This window comes from Lepus europaeus, chromosome 2 (genome assembly GCF_033115175.1).
Source record: "Lepus europaeus isolate LE1 chromosome 2, mLepTim1.pri, whole genome shotgun sequence".
Classification (NCBI taxonomy): domain Eukaryota; kingdom Metazoa; phylum Chordata; class Mammalia; order Lagomorpha; family Leporidae; genus Lepus; species Lepus europaeus.
This window is the reverse complement of record NC_084828.1, coordinates 107,896,529-107,914,801: the sequence shown is the minus strand read 5'-3', so window position 1 is coordinate 107,914,801 and position 18,273 is coordinate 107,896,529. Positions and strand designations below refer to the sequence as shown.

The 18,273-nt window shown below is 44.0% G+C and overlaps 1 protein-coding gene across 1 annotated transcript; it reads right to left on the bottom strand.

Moving 5' to 3' along the window:
* Nucleotides 1-280: 280 nt before the first annotated feature.
* On the bottom strand, nucleotides 281-17,964 carry TNFSF10 (TNF superfamily member 10). The gene is made up of 5 exons (XM_062211792.1): nucleotides 17,687-17,964; nucleotides 10,592-10,729; nucleotides 7,622-7,664; nucleotides 4,099-4,230; nucleotides 281-2,261 (listed from the first exon to the last, which is right to left on the bottom strand). Exons 1-5 carry the CDS (start codon nucleotides 17,843-17,845, stop codon nucleotides 1,810-1,812), a joined length of 924 nt encoding a protein of 307 aa, XP_062067776.1. The 5' UTR covers nucleotides 17,846-17,964; the 3' UTR covers nucleotides 281-1,809.
* Nucleotides 17,965-18,273: the final 309 nt, after the last annotated feature.

Sequence of the window (18,273 nt, the reverse complement as noted above, 5' to 3'; positions counted from 1 at the left end):
TCATCTCAACTATATTTGCCACAACCCTATTTCCAAAGGAGGTTATATCCTAAAGTACAAGGGAATAGGACTTCAATAATTCAACCGATCACAAAAACAGTAGCCTTAAAGAAAAGGATCGATACATTAGAGCATATTAAGTAAAAGGTGAGCAATTCATATCTTGTCTAAGATGTGTCAGATAAAATATAACACCAAAAACAGATTAGAAATCATTCCTCCCTTTCTACTAATCTTGGCACCACAATACAAAACTGAGCACATAAAAACAAAGATCACATACTTTAACATTATGACATTTTATTGAAAAACATTGTACAACCTAGTATAAAAATATAAAGCAAAAATTAATTCTCTTTTCCATCCCCAAATGCCACGTTATCAAAACTCTTAGTCTTTTTTCCTGAGTTTTGAATCTTTAATAAAAAGATCTTCCTCACCCCCCAAGAAACTTCCCTGTCTTTTCCTTAAGGTTATGTATTCATCCAGCCATTCATTTTTTCTTAAGTGTGTTTTGTGTGGGTGTTGTGTTCAGGTAATCTTCTAGGTACTGGGATACAATTGTAAATGAGACTAAATGTTCCCTGAAATCTCAATGTTTACATTCTAACGTGAAGGTTTCAAAAGGAGGGCCACAAATACTTTGATTTGTTAGGATGTAAGAACTTGATTGGTACTAGGGAAAAATAAAGGTAGAGTGTTCACAAGTATCAGGTGTTTCTAGTACATTGTATATTTAAATTCAAATGAGCATGTTTGAAGATCTTGCTGATCGTATTCCATTTAAATGAAGGTTTGGACATACCACCAAAGAGTGTCAATTATGCTGTGGTTAGAAATAACCCAATTAGTTTTCCCCCAAGTGGATGGATTAAATGGTGAAATGTTTTGTGTGATGATTTTGGAATTCAACAGTAATTAATGTTCTTTTTGCAGGGTCAAAATAAGTGATGCAAACTTAGGCAGATCTATATCACATATCAACATTGGGCAGGGGGCAAGGGGAATGACTTTATTTGGCTCCTTTTTGCTGATTTGTTTGTACTTGTCATTTCCACTTTCCCATCTCTTCTGCTCACACGAAACCAAATTCCCTTGTTTTTGATCACGAAACCACTTGCTACAAAGTCCTTTATGGAAAATATGTTCAGTGCTTTAGTTGAGCCTGACTTTCAGTAGTGAAAATGCACAAGTCATTCAGGAATAGTTCCTGCCGGTACCCTGTTCACTCTGGATGATTTTTTTAATTTTACAAATTTTTTTTTTTATAAAATGATTGTACATTGAGTGGAATTGTCTTATTTCCATCAAATCCAGGTGTGTGTTATAATCCTGCGAGGTCTTGCACAACACAGACTCTCTTTGCACACTGCACATCGTGATGGAGCGTTGCCTCCCAAGACCAGGAACCTGCCGTGGAGCCCCTTTCTCTCCCAACTTGGGGATGTTGTCAACACAATCTGGCAGCTACCGCTGTGGTATCCCTACTGAACGGATGGATTGCTGCTCTTTCTTAGGCAACCTTCGCCAAGGAGAATGACATAGCTTTAACTGTGGTATAACTGCTTGGAAGCCAAGAACCTCTAAATTTCTGCTAGCAAACTCATATTAGATAGAGTCTTGGGAGGATCTTAGAATAAGAAGTCCTTTCAGAGATACTGAACAGTGTATGTTAGAGTTTTCGATGGAGGCTGTTCTGTTCTGGTTGCCATTCTTTGTTAGACTTATTGCAGATATTTTCATAGTATATTATCCTGAAGAACGAATGGTCACTTTGAGCAGATTGCTTTTTTTTCCTTTGCAGATCATTTAGCCAATCAAAAAGGCCCCAAAAAAACTGGATTCTTGGTTCATGTCAATCAACTGCTCATTCGTTACAGAGACGAAAATTCGGTCATTTTCCTTAAGCTCAAATATTCCTCCTTGATAGATGGAATAGAGTCCATATTCTGAATCCTTAGACCAACAACTATTTCTAGCACTTTTCATCAGAAGTATAGGGTCAGGGTAGCTTGTCCATTTGTAAATATATTGTACCATTTGTTTGTTCCTCTTTTTGCTCTCTTCTCTTGAAATTGTTCCTGAAATTTCTTCAAGTTCCTGAAATCGAAAGTATGTTTGGGAGTAGATGTAATAAAGTCCTGTTTGATGGATAACCAGCTCTCCGTTCCTCAGGTGCAAATTGTTCAGGAATGAATGTCCTTTCCTTGATGATTCCCAGGAGCTTATTTTCTGGCCCAAATTCTTTCCACTCTGGGAGCCTGAATGAAGATTAGAGAGAGTTAACAAATGGGAGTTATGGCAAAACAATGAGTGTCTCGGCAGGTGCAGCCAGCCCATATTTTTGTGGAGAGTGCAAAGGATTTCAATCTAATATTGCACTTCTTGTTCCTTCAATCTTACATGGATTACAAATTCTACACACAAATCAGGATGCTGCTATATTAATGTGACTTGCTGGGAGATCCCTGCCTTTCTATTCTCTCTCCTGATCCTTATGCCACACCTGTCACACTCAGCTCTGAATAGTGGCACCAGGGACAGCCCATTCTGATGGCAATTTTTACTCTCGGGTGGAACTTAGAACCTGAACCCCTTGTTCCCTTCTTGAGTGAGTAAACTCAAATTCACAATGTAGAAAGAAATCAACAGAAATGTCCACTATTTCCTAAGCCTAGAGCTCAGGACTTCTTGCTACTCTTGTGGGCTGTTTGAGTTCATGCGTGGTTTTTCTCAGCTCTCCAGAGTCAAAGGCACCATCCAAGCAGAAGGCATCTCTAGTCCAAAATAAGAAAGACGTAACGTCTGGCAAAGGAAGCCAAGTGTAAAGCTCCACTGATCCTTGAATCTTTAATTCTCTGAGATTTTGAACGCAAGGGGCCCTCCAAAAATACAATTATGGGTCTAGCATTGTGGCATGGTAAGTAAACTGCTGCCTGTGGCACTGGCATCCCACATGGGTGAGGGTTTGAGACCCAGCGGCTCCATTTCTATTCTGGATCCCCGATAATGGACAGGGAAAGCAAGCAGTGGAACCTGGCTTGAGGCCCTGCATCCATGTGGGAGACCCAGAAGAGATTCCAAGTTCCTGGCTTTGGCCTGGCACAGCTGTTGGTTGTTGTGGACATCTAGAGAGTGAACCAGTGGATGGAAGATCTCTCTCTCTGTAACTTTGCCTTTCAATAAATATATAATAAATCTTTTCAAAATTACAAGTATGGTGTTTAATTTTGGGGTTTATCTCCGTGACTGGTGCAAAATGTGGCTCACCCTCCAATGGCAGCAGCAGTCGGCGCGCTGCGGCCGGCGCACCGCGCTGATCCGAAGGCAGGAGCCAGGTGCTTCTCCTGGTCTCCCATGCGGGTGCAGGGCCCAAGGACTTGGGCCATCCTCCACTGCCTTCCCGGGCCATAGCAGAGAGCTGGCCTGGAAGAGGGGCAACCGGGACAGAATCTGCCGCCCCGACCGGGACTAGAACTCGGGGTGCTGGCGCCGCAGGTGGAGGATTAGCCTAGTGATCCATGGTGCCGGCCAAAATGTAGCTTTTTAAGTGCTTAAAACACTCTCAGATTTGTTAATTATTAGCAAAAAAAAAAAAAAAAAGCATTGTCATAACTAGCTCAATTGTAGACAAGGCATGTTAATCACTTATAAAATAGGAATTCATGAATACCAGGAAGGAAATTGCTCAGCAAAGAACAAAACAGACATAGAAACAAAACCCCCAAAATAACCTTTTCATCTGTTAACTGATGTCTGAAATGTCTCTAATTTGAGACAAAACTTCATTATAATAAAGGCAACTATTGAAGCTTTACAGAAGACTAGATGTTTGTCTGTGTTACAGTTAATCTTCACTATTTCATGAGTGAAGGATTTTCTGTACTTTGCCAATAAAGAAACATAAGCTTCACTTGCTTAAGTTGTTGGCTCTGTAATCTAACTTTTGAAAGAAGTCAATCTGAGACTTGATTACTACTGAGCACTTTGTAGGTCGCTCTGATGGCATATAAATGTTGCACGTAGACGTTAAAGAGATACATTATTTGGAGCAATTCTCCCATTGCCTTCATCTAAGTCAGGTATTGTTGCTCTTACCTGGAGCTGGGACTGAGATAAAGCTTCTCCAGCTGTTCCCAGTTAGGTGGGCTGCGACTCTCTGAGGCCCTCTTTCTCTTTCTTTTTCTCTTTCTTTTTCTCTTTCTGGGGAAGGAAGAGTTTGTGGCTTTTCTAAAACAGAAATGGTGGGAAAATCATCAGCACACAAAAAATACGTTGCTGTTCACAGCCATTGGCCATCAGGCACTATGAGCACCCAGGCTTCAAAGTTGATTCCATGGGATTTCATAAACACAGCCTATGTTTAGGTCTGATGACCTGTTTTCTTCAATTTATGTTTTCTCTGAAAAATACTTCAAATGGAATACAACAAAGTGAAGAGCCTCGCCCCTTGACAAGAAACAATAACTATGGCCTTGTAATGATCCTGCTGTTTGGTTTAGAGCACATAAATAACCAGGTATTGGCAAATTTTCACTTTGAATTATGTATACAAACAGAGTGGTGCCGATTTTTGTCATTTCAATCATCTTTTTCACTTTGCTAACTATTACTGATTCTACAGGCATAGCAATGATAGTGATTGTCCATTGATGTTACAAACTGGTATCCAACAGTCATCCTGTACCCCTTCCTCTCAACTGGAAAAAGGGATAGGAAGTGGCATGCTGGTCACAATATTCCATACAGGAACATATAAAATTGCTAATTCACTAGACTGTAATAGCAAAAATATTTATTGACCACTATCTAAGGTACTTCAAAGCAACCTAAAAAAATACAAATTCAACAAAATACCCTCTTTAAATATCAGTTCAGATTTCCCAAGTGTGCTTTCATTGGTTGTTAAGGTAAATTAGATTTTTTTGCATTAAACAATTATTACCAGAGAAAGGCACGACTCCATGCTCTACAGGGATACAAAGATTAATCATTGATTGCATTAACTGAGTGCTCAAGGAACTTACAGTCTTTTAGGGAAAATATGAACTAGAGGTTAAAAATTTACCTATGAGACATAGAAATGAGCAATAAGTGGTCAGAGAGGGGAAATATTCCCATTTTTTGGAGAGCTGGGGTCAGTAAAAAGTTTGAGAAGGAGTTGGTGCTGAGACCCTTTCTATTCACTTGCTTCAGCCAATCAAAGTGCCCACTGCACCTGTGCTAGGCACCCTTCTAGGGAGAAGAAGAACTACAAACAAACACAAGAAACTCTTTGAAGGACAAGGACAAATAACTGAACAGCATGAGGATGGGCAGGCTGGGAGCCTGTGGGGAGGGGAGAAAGTCATTCTCAAAGTGCTAACACAGAGTTCCCAGGAACCATGCGCAAAGCATTCCTGAGACAGGAGCTCAGAGGAATTTGGTTGCCAGCTTAAATGAGAACCAAACTATAGAAAATCTGAGTGTTAGGCTAAGAGATTGGGACTTTACAGGGCACAGGAGACTCAGAGCTTTTGTTCATGGAGATGAAGAGATATGTGTTGTACTTTAAGCCAACCTATGTACAAGTAAGATTTGATAGAAGATGAGAAGGTTGGAGGTCAGTAGGCAAGTTACCAGAATATTAAAATTGATTAGACCTCAGAACAGGAGGCCCTACTGTAGCCTGGTAGCAGAGAGGATGAGAGGAGGTGATAAAATTCCACAGGAGAAGAATGAATGGGAAATGAGAATCTCTTCCACCTGTTTGGTATTAGATGTTAGCATTCAGGGTGAATGGGTATTTATTTACTGAAGACCAAATGTGATGTGGAGATGCATAGCTAATAACATATTAGTCACAGAACCTTGACTTGTCCCTTGACCTTTACCCTCCACTGGATAAATAATTCATCATGCCCTGACTGCCCCTAGCCTTAACGTTTATTTTAATTATTCAATAGCTGAGTCCAGTTATAAATATCTTGCACTTGAGGACATGCCAAGGATATGGGAAAGCAAATTTTAGGGAGAGGAAATTTCCTACTGGATATAGCAAACACTTCCCAAAACAAAATGTGTGGATACATATATTTGGGTATCATGGATACAACTTGGTACACAGGCTAGTGCGTGGTTTTTAAACCTTACAGAGATGAGTAAAAAAATATTATTCTATCAACACTGGCAATTGTACATTTATCTACTATAAATCATGATCTGGTGTGCCCCATTGGAACAAGAGGAGTGTTTAACATCCTGCCTACTGCTTTGACCTTTGGGAAAATGATCAGAAAGATTAGACTCCAGGCCCCAGTCTTGTCCTTTGTGTTTAATAAAGCAGATTTAGCAAAGGGAAATAGCGGCTGTTAAGCGATGACGAAGTTTATCACAAAAGGGTGGCTGAGAAGTAGGAAGGCATCATGAATAGCACATATATTAAAAAGCAGTTTCTTGGCTGCCAGGCTATGCCCCAGCACTAGGACTCTCTGCAATATGTATTCAGGCCTTCCAGGTCTTAGTACAGGAAAATAGGGATATAAGGTGTCAAAGGTGAAGAAGTGATGCATTTAATCCAGTAATTTTATTTATTTGTTTATTCATTGAAAGAATATGTATTCAGAAGCTTCTGGGTAGAGAGGATGTGGTAGCACAGTGTTGTGAGCATGGTAATTACATCCAGCTGGGTTGTTTCACATGCTGATTGTCCGTGATACGAAGTTCATATCAATACCACCACCACCACTCACACACATGCTGAAAGGTAAAGGCCTAGGGGAGAAAAAACAGAACCCACTGGTCCTGAGGCGTAGAGTTAGGAGCTAGGTGTAGAGATGAGATAAACAGACATCATTTCTTTAATCTGATAGATAAGAAGGCAGCACATGGATTAAATATATATGTATGTATATATATATATATATGTGTGTGTGTGTGTGTGTGTATATGAACAAGGTATATGCAATAGAAATAACGGAGCAGAAAAATGGCCAGGAAAGGCCTCTGGGAAGAGCCATTCAATGAGCTGTGAAGGGCAGGAGGGGACAGAAATGAAAGCAGCCAGATGGAGGACTAAAGAAACTAGCCTGGGCATCAGTACCAACACCAGCTGTGGGTCAGGAGAAGGCGGCTGACCATGAACAGCAAGCTGGCCGTGGGTGGAGACCGCAGGGTGAGGATTGTGGGTGGGGGAAAGATAGCTGGGAGATGGTGGGGGCGGGGCGGGGGTGACAGTGGTGGAATGAGGGACTCTTTTGTGAAAAAAAGGCCTAGAGCCTGGTGGCGGTCAGTAGCCAACTTCGGGGGTCCTGGAATCTTTTATTTGCTGACACGCTTGAGAAAGGATTTAAGATGGCTTACTTGTAGCGCAACAGAAGGTAAGAATAAAGAAGTGAAGAAATTGAAGTGAAAGAATGCTCATGGGAAGAATACGATGAAGCTGAAATAAAGTTGTGACCCCAGTGGGGTGGATTTGGTTCTGAACTTTCCGGCTGCCACGGCAAAGAGGGAAGCAGCTTGAGATGGAGGAGCAGGTCGGAGGTGCGGCTATGTGATTGGCATCAGGGCAAAGACAGAGAGCTATTCACTTGCCAAGAAGTTGACAGCAGAAAATTAAAATAACAACAACAAAACATACTACCTTCAACCGTAGGAATGGTTTCCTCATAGGTTCTCAAAAGCATCTGCAAATAGTATTAATAAAGCTTGTTAATTTCCCTAAAAGTTGAAACTAAGAATGCCTATGGTCCTTCTTGCTGATGTCAAATAGGAAATTTCTATATAACATGTGGATCTAGAAAGCTCTAAGCTGTTTAAGCACAGAGCGGGACAGGCGCTGAGGGGATGTTGGGATAAGGTCCCCACCTAATGATGAAAGGCTGGTCCTCTGCCAGGGAAATTTATGTTTCTGGATGAAGTCCAGAAAAAGCTACACCTGGAGCAGCAGGGGGAAGGAGCCATCTGCCCAGGGAATAGCCTGGTGCTCCAGGGTGTCCATGTGACTGACAGGTGCATCCCCTCTGTGGGCAGAGTGTGTGTCTGAGCGTGTGTCTGTGTGGGTGCTGTGGACAGAGCCCAGGGGCTTGAAACAGACCCACACGCGAAGATGGAAGGCCTGGTTTCTCCCTCTGCTAATGCCGGCAGCTCACCCCCATGTGCCCTGGCAACACCACGTCAGGCTCTCACGACTCAGAATGTAGCGGAGGCTTGCTCAGCATCAGGATCTTTCACCAAGGTCTGTAGTTTTGCTAAATACCCCCTCAAACCCCTCCTTGTACTAACCAACAGGGAAAACCGAGCGCTTCTCTTACCAGGCTGACCCCGGCTTGGCTCACCTGCGGCTTCTGAACCCTTCTGTTCCGCTTTGCCACTCCTGAGGGCTTTGACTCTCACTCCCCCACCCTCCTGCCTTCCCCATCACTGATGATAATTTGGTGCCTGCCAGAAACCCGCCTCCTCTGCGCCTTCTCCCAGATCAGAAGCTCTCTGCTCTCCCCAGGCCTCAAGGCTGGCCCCAGAAATGGAGACTGACTTGGCTCAGTCCCATGGGCCCTGGCGGATGGGAAGGGGAGGAAGGGAGACCTCAGCCTTCTCTCCCTGCAACCCCGTGTGTGTGTGTGTGTGTGTCTTTCTCCCTGTTTCTGTCTCTCTCACACACACATTTCTGTCTTCCTCATTTCCCTTTCTCATTTTTCTGTCTCTCTTGCTGTGCCCTTCTCTACATTAAGGAGAGAGAAAGGTCATTCCTACCACGTAGGGGCAGAATGAAAGAGTGGTTGCGAACATGGTCAGATGGCCTAGATTCAAATATATGGGTTATGCCAGCCCCGTGGCTCACTTGGTTAATCCTCCGCCTCCGGCACCGGCATCCCATATGGGCACCAGTTCTAGTCCAGCTCCTCTTCCAGTCCAGCTCTCTGCCGTGGCCTGGGAGGGCAGTGGAGGGCAACCCAAGTGCTTGGGCCCCTGCACCCATGTGGGAAACTGGGAAGAAGCTCCTGGCTCCTGGCTTCGGATCGGCATAGCTCCGGCCATTGCAGCCATTTGAGGAGTGAACCAATGGAAGGAAGACCTTTCTCTCTGTCTCTCTCTCTCTCTCACTGTCTATAACTCTACCTGTCAAATAAAAATGTATATATATGGGTTGCAAGCACCAGCTCTGTTTAACTGAACTGAACTTCAATTTCCATGTCTACTAAAAAAAAAAAAAAACAGATAAGAATAATGATTCTCCATCACTGAGCTATTGTGAGAATTCAATGAGGTAATGTAGGAAATGGGCGTAAGATGTTTATTGGAAATGGTCTGTTCAGTGAAGGTGCCTGAAAGAAATGCGGAATTTTTTTCCCCACTCTGAGCCTGCCCTTGGTGCTCTCCCCCAGCTTCTATGTAGAGTGAGGGAGCAAAGTAGGAACGTGATGTGCCCAAGTCACCCCTATACCCCATCCCTCCCCACTCACAGCCCCAGCATCCAGCCCCATCCCAGTCTCCAGATTTCTACCCAATTCCGAGTTTCTCTCTCCCACTGGGCTGCGAGCCTCTGATGCCAGCGACATTGGAGTTTCACTTCTCAGGGTCCTTGTGAGCTTCTGCAGTCCAGGCTCTGCCTGGTCCTTACCCCTGTGCCCAGCCAACTCAGTACAGTTGCAGGGGTGCTTCTAGGACTCCCAAGTGGAAGTTCAATTCCATCTCCCAGAAAGTCAGCACCGAAGGGGATGCCTGGGCTCTATTTTCAGGCCTGCTTAGAGTTCTAACTGGAGCCCTAACCACCAACATTAACAGTTTTTATGGACAAAAGGAATTCTGAGCACTCAAACCATAAGTTTACATACATGTCGAAAATACATCTTTCTCCGCCCCTCTGGAACCCCCCCAGGCTTTTTAAAACAATGGTAACATGTTCAGTGCTTCATGGTTACATGTGCTTTTTTATCTCTCCTGATCTTTTCAGGAAGGCAGAGGCAAATATTATTAAATGCCATCTTATAAAGAGTTATGTCACATTGTTAAAAGTAGAATCAATTGCATTTAGTAAACTAAACTGTCAGTTAATAGAATGTTTCTGCTAGGAATCCTGTTAAAGCAAGTTCCATCAGCAGATTTATTTTTGCAATTTGTCATTTACTGACTGTTATGTGAGATACCATCATCTTCGATTTCTCCAAGTCTCTCTTTCTTCCATCTTCCTTTCCTCTTCATGTCTCTATGCATACAGAAATAAATACACATGTAACTGCAGATATAACCCATGTGGCCAGAATACAAAACATCATTTGGCCTCTTGTCTTCTGGATGAAAACGAAAGTCATCCACACATCGTTTATGATCGTGGGATCTTGAACGCGTGGCTCTGTCTCTGCCACAGTTTCCAAGATGTAAGATCCACAGGTGAGACCAGGTTAGGAGGCTGTCCGGACAGAGGCTGGGCCACGCGTCAGCCCGGGCTTTCTGCTTGGTGTAGGGCCAGTTTTTCCTAGTTCTGTGAATCTGGGAGGAATCAAACGCTCTGAGCCTCGGTTTTCCCATTTTCAAAGTGAATCTAGACTTGATGATCTCTAAGAGTCCTTCTTCTGCAAACTTCCAAGCCTGCTGGTGCATGCAGGTCACTCACCTTTCGAATGAACTGCCGCAGCTGCCACTTGGCCTGCCAGCAGGGGCTGTTCATGTTCTCTTCGTCGATGGAGTCCCAGGAACTGTCATCCTCCTTTAGGAGACAAGCGATGCCGCTTTTGGAGTACTTGTCCTGCATCTGGGTTGAGACGGAAAAACAATGCACACGGCCGTTTATTTTTGTTCATCTGGAAGTGAAAACCGCAGAAACTGACGGATGCTTCAGAGGAGGTTTGGCATCTTGAATAAGTTCCTGCCTGAAATAAAAGCAAGTTGCTGTCCTTTGTGCTTTGACTATGCAGGTGGACATGGTATGAGTCAGGCATGCTGGGTCATGGTGCCCTTGCCTGCTCCCTCACTAACCAGCTGTGAGCGGCTTCCCAAGCTCCTTGCCCTCATCTGTGGGCGCTCTGCATTACAATTTTGAGCCAATTCCGTGTAATGATGTCTGAGGTCCCTTCAGCTCTGACATGGTATGGATCTCATTCTAAATCTGGAAACCCATCAGGCAAGCAACACACTCAGCTTAAATTCCCAGATCCTAAATAAAAGCTAACCCAACCCTACAGGGCATGGGTAATGTTCTGCTTCTTTGGCTGGTTGGGTAGACTCTAGTTATAGGTGATTTCTTCGTTTCTGGATGGCAGGATCTATACCATGTTACCCCCAGAAACCTGACAGTGCCTTCTTAAATGTGCATGCTAGCTAAGTACAGACTTTAAACACAAACTCATGACTAGAGCCTAGGGAGATTTCTGATGCCATAAACAAGAGTGTCAAATTGTTAAGTCGGCCGGCGCCGTGGCTCAATAGGCTAATCCTCCGCCTAGCGGCGCCGGGACACCGGATTCTAGTCCCGGTCGGGGCGGCAGATTCTGTCCCAGTTGCCCCTCTTCCAGGCCAGCTCTCTGCTATGGCCCAGGAGTGCAGTGGAGGATGGCCCAAGTCCTTGGGCCCTGCACACCATGGGAGACCAGGAGAAGCACCTGGCTCCTGCCATCAGATCAGCGCGGTGCGCCGGCCGCAGCGTGTCAGCCGCGGCGGCCATTGGAGGGTGAACCAACGGCAAAGGAAGACCTTTCTCTCTGTCTCTCTCTCTCACTGTCCACTCTGCCTGTCAAAAAAAAAAAAAATTGTTAAGTCAACAACAGGAGTCACTGTGCACTTACTCCTCATGTGGGATCTCTATCCTTAATGTGTTGTCCAATGTGAATTAATGCTATAACTAGTACTCAAACAGTATTTTACACTTTATGTTCTGTATGGTACAAACTGATGAAATCTTTACTTAATATATACTAAATTGATCTTCTGTATATAAAGAGAATTGAAAATGAATCTTGATGCGAATGGAATGGGGGAGGGAGTGGGAGATGGGAGGGTTGCGGGCAGGAGGGAAGTTATGGGGGGGAAAGCCATTGTAATCCATAAGCTGTATTTTGGAAATTTATATTTGCTAAATAAAAGCTGAAAAAAAAAAGTTTAAAAAAAAAGAAAGTTTGCTTCCTCCTTCTGATTAAGAATAAACATTTACAATAGCCAGAACACTGCCAACAAGGTCATTACCTGGCTTAGCAAGCCCTTGGTTGTTACACGCACAGACACACACACGCATACACACACACACACTCCAAACTACCCAGTATTCTGTTGTCAGGCTGATAACTTATTAAACCAAACCAAACCAAACAAACAGGAAGTTCACACAAGGTCAGAAGTTGTTCTGTTTTTTTTTCTGCTTCCTCCTTTCCCACTTTGTTTTGTGTTTGTAACCACTGGGATTTAAGAGACATTCTTTCCTTGTAAAAATCTACTGATGTGCCTTATTTTGGAAAACAAACAGGAAAGTAGCCACTTTTATCTGTTATTTGAACCTAAGATATTGCAAGACTTAAAGAGGGATCAGAATTCATAACAATCCACTCTTTCCTACAGAAGAAAGATTTCATTTTAAATAAAAACAGCAACGTTTTAGGAAAGGTCCCAGCCAGAGTTGTATGGTTCTGTCCTCAGACACATGTACCCCCTAGACTTTTGATCCGGGTTGCTCAAGTGCAAGTGTACAAACCTGAGTTACGGCATTCTTTCCACATCTTTCTTTTTTTCCTCTTTTAAATTATAAGAGGAATGCAGTTGACCATGACAGCTAGGGCCAATCCAGGTATGACTGGCAATGGAATGAGACAATATTTCTTTGTTTGTGCCTGCTCACGCAGTTCTACTGCAAACATCTAGTTGTGTCTCCAACTGGGGAGCTGAAAAACCTTCCTAGGGAAGGAACTTAATCAGATATAGGAGGGAGGCGGCGTTGTTCAGGGGGGAACAGAGGAAGCGTGAGATGCAGTTGCAAGTCCAAAGGGTGGTTCCAGGAAGAGCAAGTTTTTGTGACTCCTGCTCTAAACAAATGTGCCCTGGCAGGCATTGGTTTGATCAAACCAAGCAGGCAGGCTCTCAAACCTCTGGAACAGGTTGGGTCACAAAAGTGTGTAAGACACAATGTGCCTCTCACTGCCCAGCAGCTGGAAGCTATGGCAACATGGAAGAGTTGAGAACACAGCGAGCGTGCCGTGGGCTCAGGAGGCAGCAGAGTGGACAGCTGCTGGGACAATGACCGCAGCAATCTGTGAGCTGCCGTGGAGTTTGGGAGACATACCAGTGGAGCCCTAGCATTCTGGGGCCAGCCCACATCCATGCCTGGCTAGTGTCTGCAACACCTCCTGGGGACTTTCCAGAAACATTTTCTGGAGGTGGGCAGGGGAACTTTGAAAATTAAGATCCTGGCTATACACAAATGGTGGTTAGCAAGCTAAGGTGGCTCCATTATTTCTCAAGGTTAATGAAGCTTGGATACATTCAGGATACACAGGCGACCTAGAAAACATGGAAAAGTGAAATAATGTTTTTCTAAACATAGGGGGAAAAGACAAAAGAACTCCAACCCACTAAAAAAGTAAAACAAAACAAACAAAAACACTCAAAATCCTTCCTCTTCATTAAACTTCGGATGGTCTCTTTTGTTTACAAGGTCAAGATCAGACTATGCGTATAAAGTGACTGTCTTCTCTTCAGACTTATATAAAGAGGAGCCTGCATTGTGGTGCAGTGGGTTAAGCCACTGTCTCTGAAGCCAGCATCCCATGTGGACACCAGTTCTATCCCCAGATACTCCACTTCTGATCCAGCTCCCTGGATGGCTCATGTACTTGGAGTTCCAAGCTCTTGGCCTTAGCCTCACCTAGCCCAAGCTGTTGTGGCCATTTGCGGGGTGAACAAGCAGATGGAAGATCTCTCTCTCAATCTGTTCCTCTCTCTATATAACTCTGCCTTTCAAATAAATGAATAAATAAATATTTTTTTAAAAAAGAGACTATTATGAATGGCATAGATATTTTTGTGACATTCACCATAGAAAACTAATAATACAAAGAAAAATTAAAAAGGCAAAAAGGCACCTCTAATTCTATCTTGTAGAGATCACAGTTATCAATACTTTGATGTTTGTCTTTCTAAATATTTTTATGCATAAATATTGATTTCTTGTTTTTCAAGATTTATTTATTTAAGAGGCAGAGTTGCAGATAGAGGGAGACACACGCACACACACACACACAGAAAGAGAGAGAAATATCTCCATCCGCTGGTTTACTCCTCAAATGCCCTCAACATACAGAGCTGGTCCAGCCCAAAGCCAGAAGCTGGAAACTCCATCTTGGTCTCCCACATGGATAGCAGGACCCCGAGTACTTGAGCCATAATCTGCTGCCTCACTGGTTCCACTTCCTGGTTCACTCCCCAGATGGCTGCAATGGCCAGAGCTGCGCCAATCCAAAGCCAGGAGCTTCCTCCAGGTCTCCCACATGGGTGCAGGGGCCCAAGGACTTGGGCCATCTTCTACTGCTTTCCCAGGCCATGGCAGAAGGCTGGATTGGAAGAGGAACAACTGGGACATGAACTAACACCCATATGGGTTGCTGGCACCACAGGCAGAGGCTTAGCTTACTACGACACAGTGCATATCCCAATATTGATTTCTAAACAATGAGATCAAGCTCCAGCCACCCTCCCCCTCGCCACATATTTCCTTCATAATCATATACGGTAGTTTCTCACACTGACCTTGGCCAGGGCTAGTGAATAGATACATGGTGGCTTGGGGTGGTGGTGCCATGGTTATTCTGGGAATAGTGAGTGATTATTAATGTGATGTGCCTCTCTTCTCTGATCCTCACCACATCCTCCTTACCTAAACCATGAATTTCCTGCAGTACCCTGCCAGTTGGGCTCTCGTCTTGCTAACCACATCTGGGAGAGGACTGGGGCAGTGTGGTCACCTCTGGAAGGGGAGGCTGCTTTTGCACTGGTCTGCAGCTCCAGAAACCCTTGGTTCTGAGAAGTGAGTTTCCATGATGGCTGCTCTTGGTGCCATCATACACGTGGTGGTTTGTCATGAGGATGAAACAGGGTAATCCTTACCAAAGTTTCTGGTACATAACAATCTTATAGTATCTGTTAATTATCCTCCATTTCTAGTGTTCTCACTGAATTCTTTTGCATGTGTACAGAGGGGCTTAAAAAGGTGGAATTAAAAGATAATGCAGGAGCGGGTTGGGGGCATTTTGCACAGTGGTAAAGACTCCGGTTGGGACACCTGCATCTCATATCAGAGTGTCTTGGTTCTGCTGCTTGCTCCACTCTGGATTCTAGCTTCCTGCTAATGCGCATCCTGGCAGGGAGCAGATTACGGTTCAAGTACTTGGGGTCTTGTCAGACCAGGAAGAAGCTCTTGGCTTCCGGCTTCGGATCGACACAACGCCAGCGGTTGTGGCCATCTGGGGAGTGTGAACCAGCAGAAGGAAGACCTCTCTCTCTCTGCCTCTCTCTCTCTCTGTAACTCTGCCTTTCAAATAAATAAATAAATAAATCTTTTAAAAAATTCCATTTGTACTGAAGACATTTTTTAAAAATCTTTAAATCTTGTTTTTTAAAAAATAGAAAATTGTATGACATAGCTCAGTAGAGAATTAGTTACTGAGTCTTAACATTGGACCACCTTATAATATGTGCAATTTCATGCAGCTACTATGTATGGAAAATCAGTTTCATTCTGTTTATGCTGTGAAGTAAACAAAGGTTAGGTTGGGAGGCTGGGCTGGCTCCAGATTTGCAAACATTGCATTATTACAATCTTGTATGTAGACTTAGAACTAAAGGTGTGGTTATAGTTATATTAATGCTTTTTCTTTAAAATAGATAGTCTGTTTTAAATGTGCCAAGTCATCTGATTACAATCATAATTTTCATAATTACTTGTATATAAAACCAAAGTCTGTTATCCATTTGCAAAGGAAAAATGTCTAGCCTACTGAGATAACTACATTTATATTCTACAGATAACTAAATTAATATTAACATTTCCTTAACAGACAGTGAACACTCTGTGACTTTTGTGCAAATTATATTTTTCTGAGACTCTCCTTGTCTTTTCTAGTCAATTGTCATATTTGATGTTGTGCAAATCACAAGGTGCAACTATGTTGACCCTATGGACACTGCTTAGCAAGGAAGAACATGATGTGGGTGCCTGCAGACCTTAGAGCTAGCCCCAGCTCTACCTCCAAAGCCTGGTCTGAGCTGGGGCAATACAGTTCCTTGGGAGGTCTGTAGTGTCCTCAGAGAAAGGGGGTTGGGAGTGGGAAGATCCTGCCAGCTCGTAACTCTCAATGATACTTGATTGGGCAAAATAGACACAAGGAACAATAAGTTGAGTTGGCTTGCTTTCAGCACTTTCACATTGATACTTCTAGAAGTCTTATAGTCAATAAAGCTTAATATACTTGTGCTTGTACCCAGACAGCCCATGGGCATAGAGTGCAATTTTATTTTCAGATATTTTCTCATGAATAGCCAAATGTTGAGTCTGATAATTTCTTTATTACAGACTTTACCCAAAGCACAGCTGTGTCAAGCAGTGGGCAGAATACCAGGCCTTTTTGTTCTCACTTATTGTCAACACAGAAATGCCATGGGGCTAGAACCAAAACATATCTCAAAGATCCCATGTACCTCATCTCCGTTAGGTCTTGTGGGGAAAAGAAACCTGACATTCCAGCCTGCTTCTGACTTTAGTTCATACACATATTATTCTACTTGATAACTTCTGAAAGTTTGGCTTCTCTCTGTGAAGGCACAGAAACAACTATATTTAAAAAAAAAAAAAAAAAGCCATGGGAGCAGAGGCCCAATGCTGGTTAATAGGACTGACGTCTGAGGATAAGCATATAGCGCATACAGAGCGTTTCTCTCTGTGGAGGACCGAGAGTGAACTCTCTGCCATGTCTGCCTGAGACTCCACTGGCATTGGCTGCACACGGAACACAAAAAAGCAGTGTTCTGTGGCTGAAGACCGCCTGTGGATCCCACCCTGACTCTGCTCTTTCTGCCTGTATATTAGTGGCCCCTACCACAATGGTGAAGGCTGCCCTTCACCAACAAAGATGTTAACACCTTCCTGGGATCTGCACACTCGACCCCAGACGTGCAATTGGGAGCAAAAGCAGACATGGGCCTTGTGCCAGCACAGCTGCCCTCACTCTCCAGAATTCATGAGTCAAGAAGGATAAAGCATTGATAAAGCCTGGAGCAGAAAGCACTCATGAATGGTAGCAGTTGCAAGTGTTATAAAATGCATTCTTTTTTCTTTTTTTTTTTTAAAGACAACCACAAACAAAACAATAAATCCACAACCCCCCAGGAAAACACTCTGATTGAAGACCCCAAGGTGGCTGAACTGAGGACTCAGCCTTTGCCTCTCTTCCCTGGGGAAGAACCAGAAAACCCCCTTGGGAGTTGTGTTTGCTGCACCTGCAAGAATCTAGTGCAGCCGGTCCTGCAAGTGCAGTTGCTTCACACGGTCCTTTGAACCCGGACTTTGGTGAAGTTCCTAGGCATTACACGCATTTGCAGTTTGAGTCTCCAGACAGAGAAAGGGAGCATTTTCTTGCATAGCAAAGTCTTCAAGGAGGCGCAAGCTGGGAGGGCCAGGAGAGGCAGCTAGCTGGCCTCACTGACAGCCTCCAGGACTGTGCATTGTACTGACCTGCTTCAGTTCGTTGGTGAAGTACAGGTAAGTCACGGCCACACAGAGGGACTGCAGGAGCACTGTGAAGATCAGGATCAGCACGCAGGTCTGCCCGGCACTGGGGCCCCCCAGGGCCTGCACAGAGGACATGCCTCTGTCTGGGTCTGAATGCCCCATGTCAGCCAGGCAGCTGGTTACTGTGAGGCAAGCAGAGAGCCGGGGAAGGGAGGTGGAGTCTCAGTTTCATTTACTACCAACCAGGAAGTGACACTGAAGGCAGCCTGCTGGAGAACAAGCTCAAGAGCACAAGAGTAAAATTCCCGGATGTTCTTTCTCTTTTATAGTAGCGATGTCAGGGATCAAGGAGTTAGCCACTCCTTTTTTTTAAAAAAAAAAAAAACATTCAGAACCAAAAGTGCTTAAGTCAAAGGGCTCCCATTCCAGCACAAAGTGCCTTCTGAACCCTGCCTGTGGACCATGCATGCCCAGAAACCCTGTCAACTCCCAGGCACCACCGCACATCTGTCAGGCTGCAGGCTGCCACAGGACCCCTACAAGTCTGCCCACAGCCTGGGGCCACTCTGGTCTGGGTGTGAGGGATCAGA

Coding starts and splice junctions, on each gene's coding strand:
- TNFSF10 (XM_062211792.1), bottom strand. CDS start 17,845: ATGGGGCATTCAGACCCAGACAGAGGCATGTCCTCTGTGCAGGCCCTG. Junction 7,665..10,591: donor TGCGGCAGTTCATTCGAAAG/GTGAGTGACCTG, acceptor TACTATTTGCAG/ATGCTTTTGAGAACCTATGA. Junction 4,231..7,621: donor AACCATTCCTACGGTTGAAG/GTAGTATGTTTT, acceptor TTTCTGTTTTAG/AAAAGCCACAAACTCTTCCT.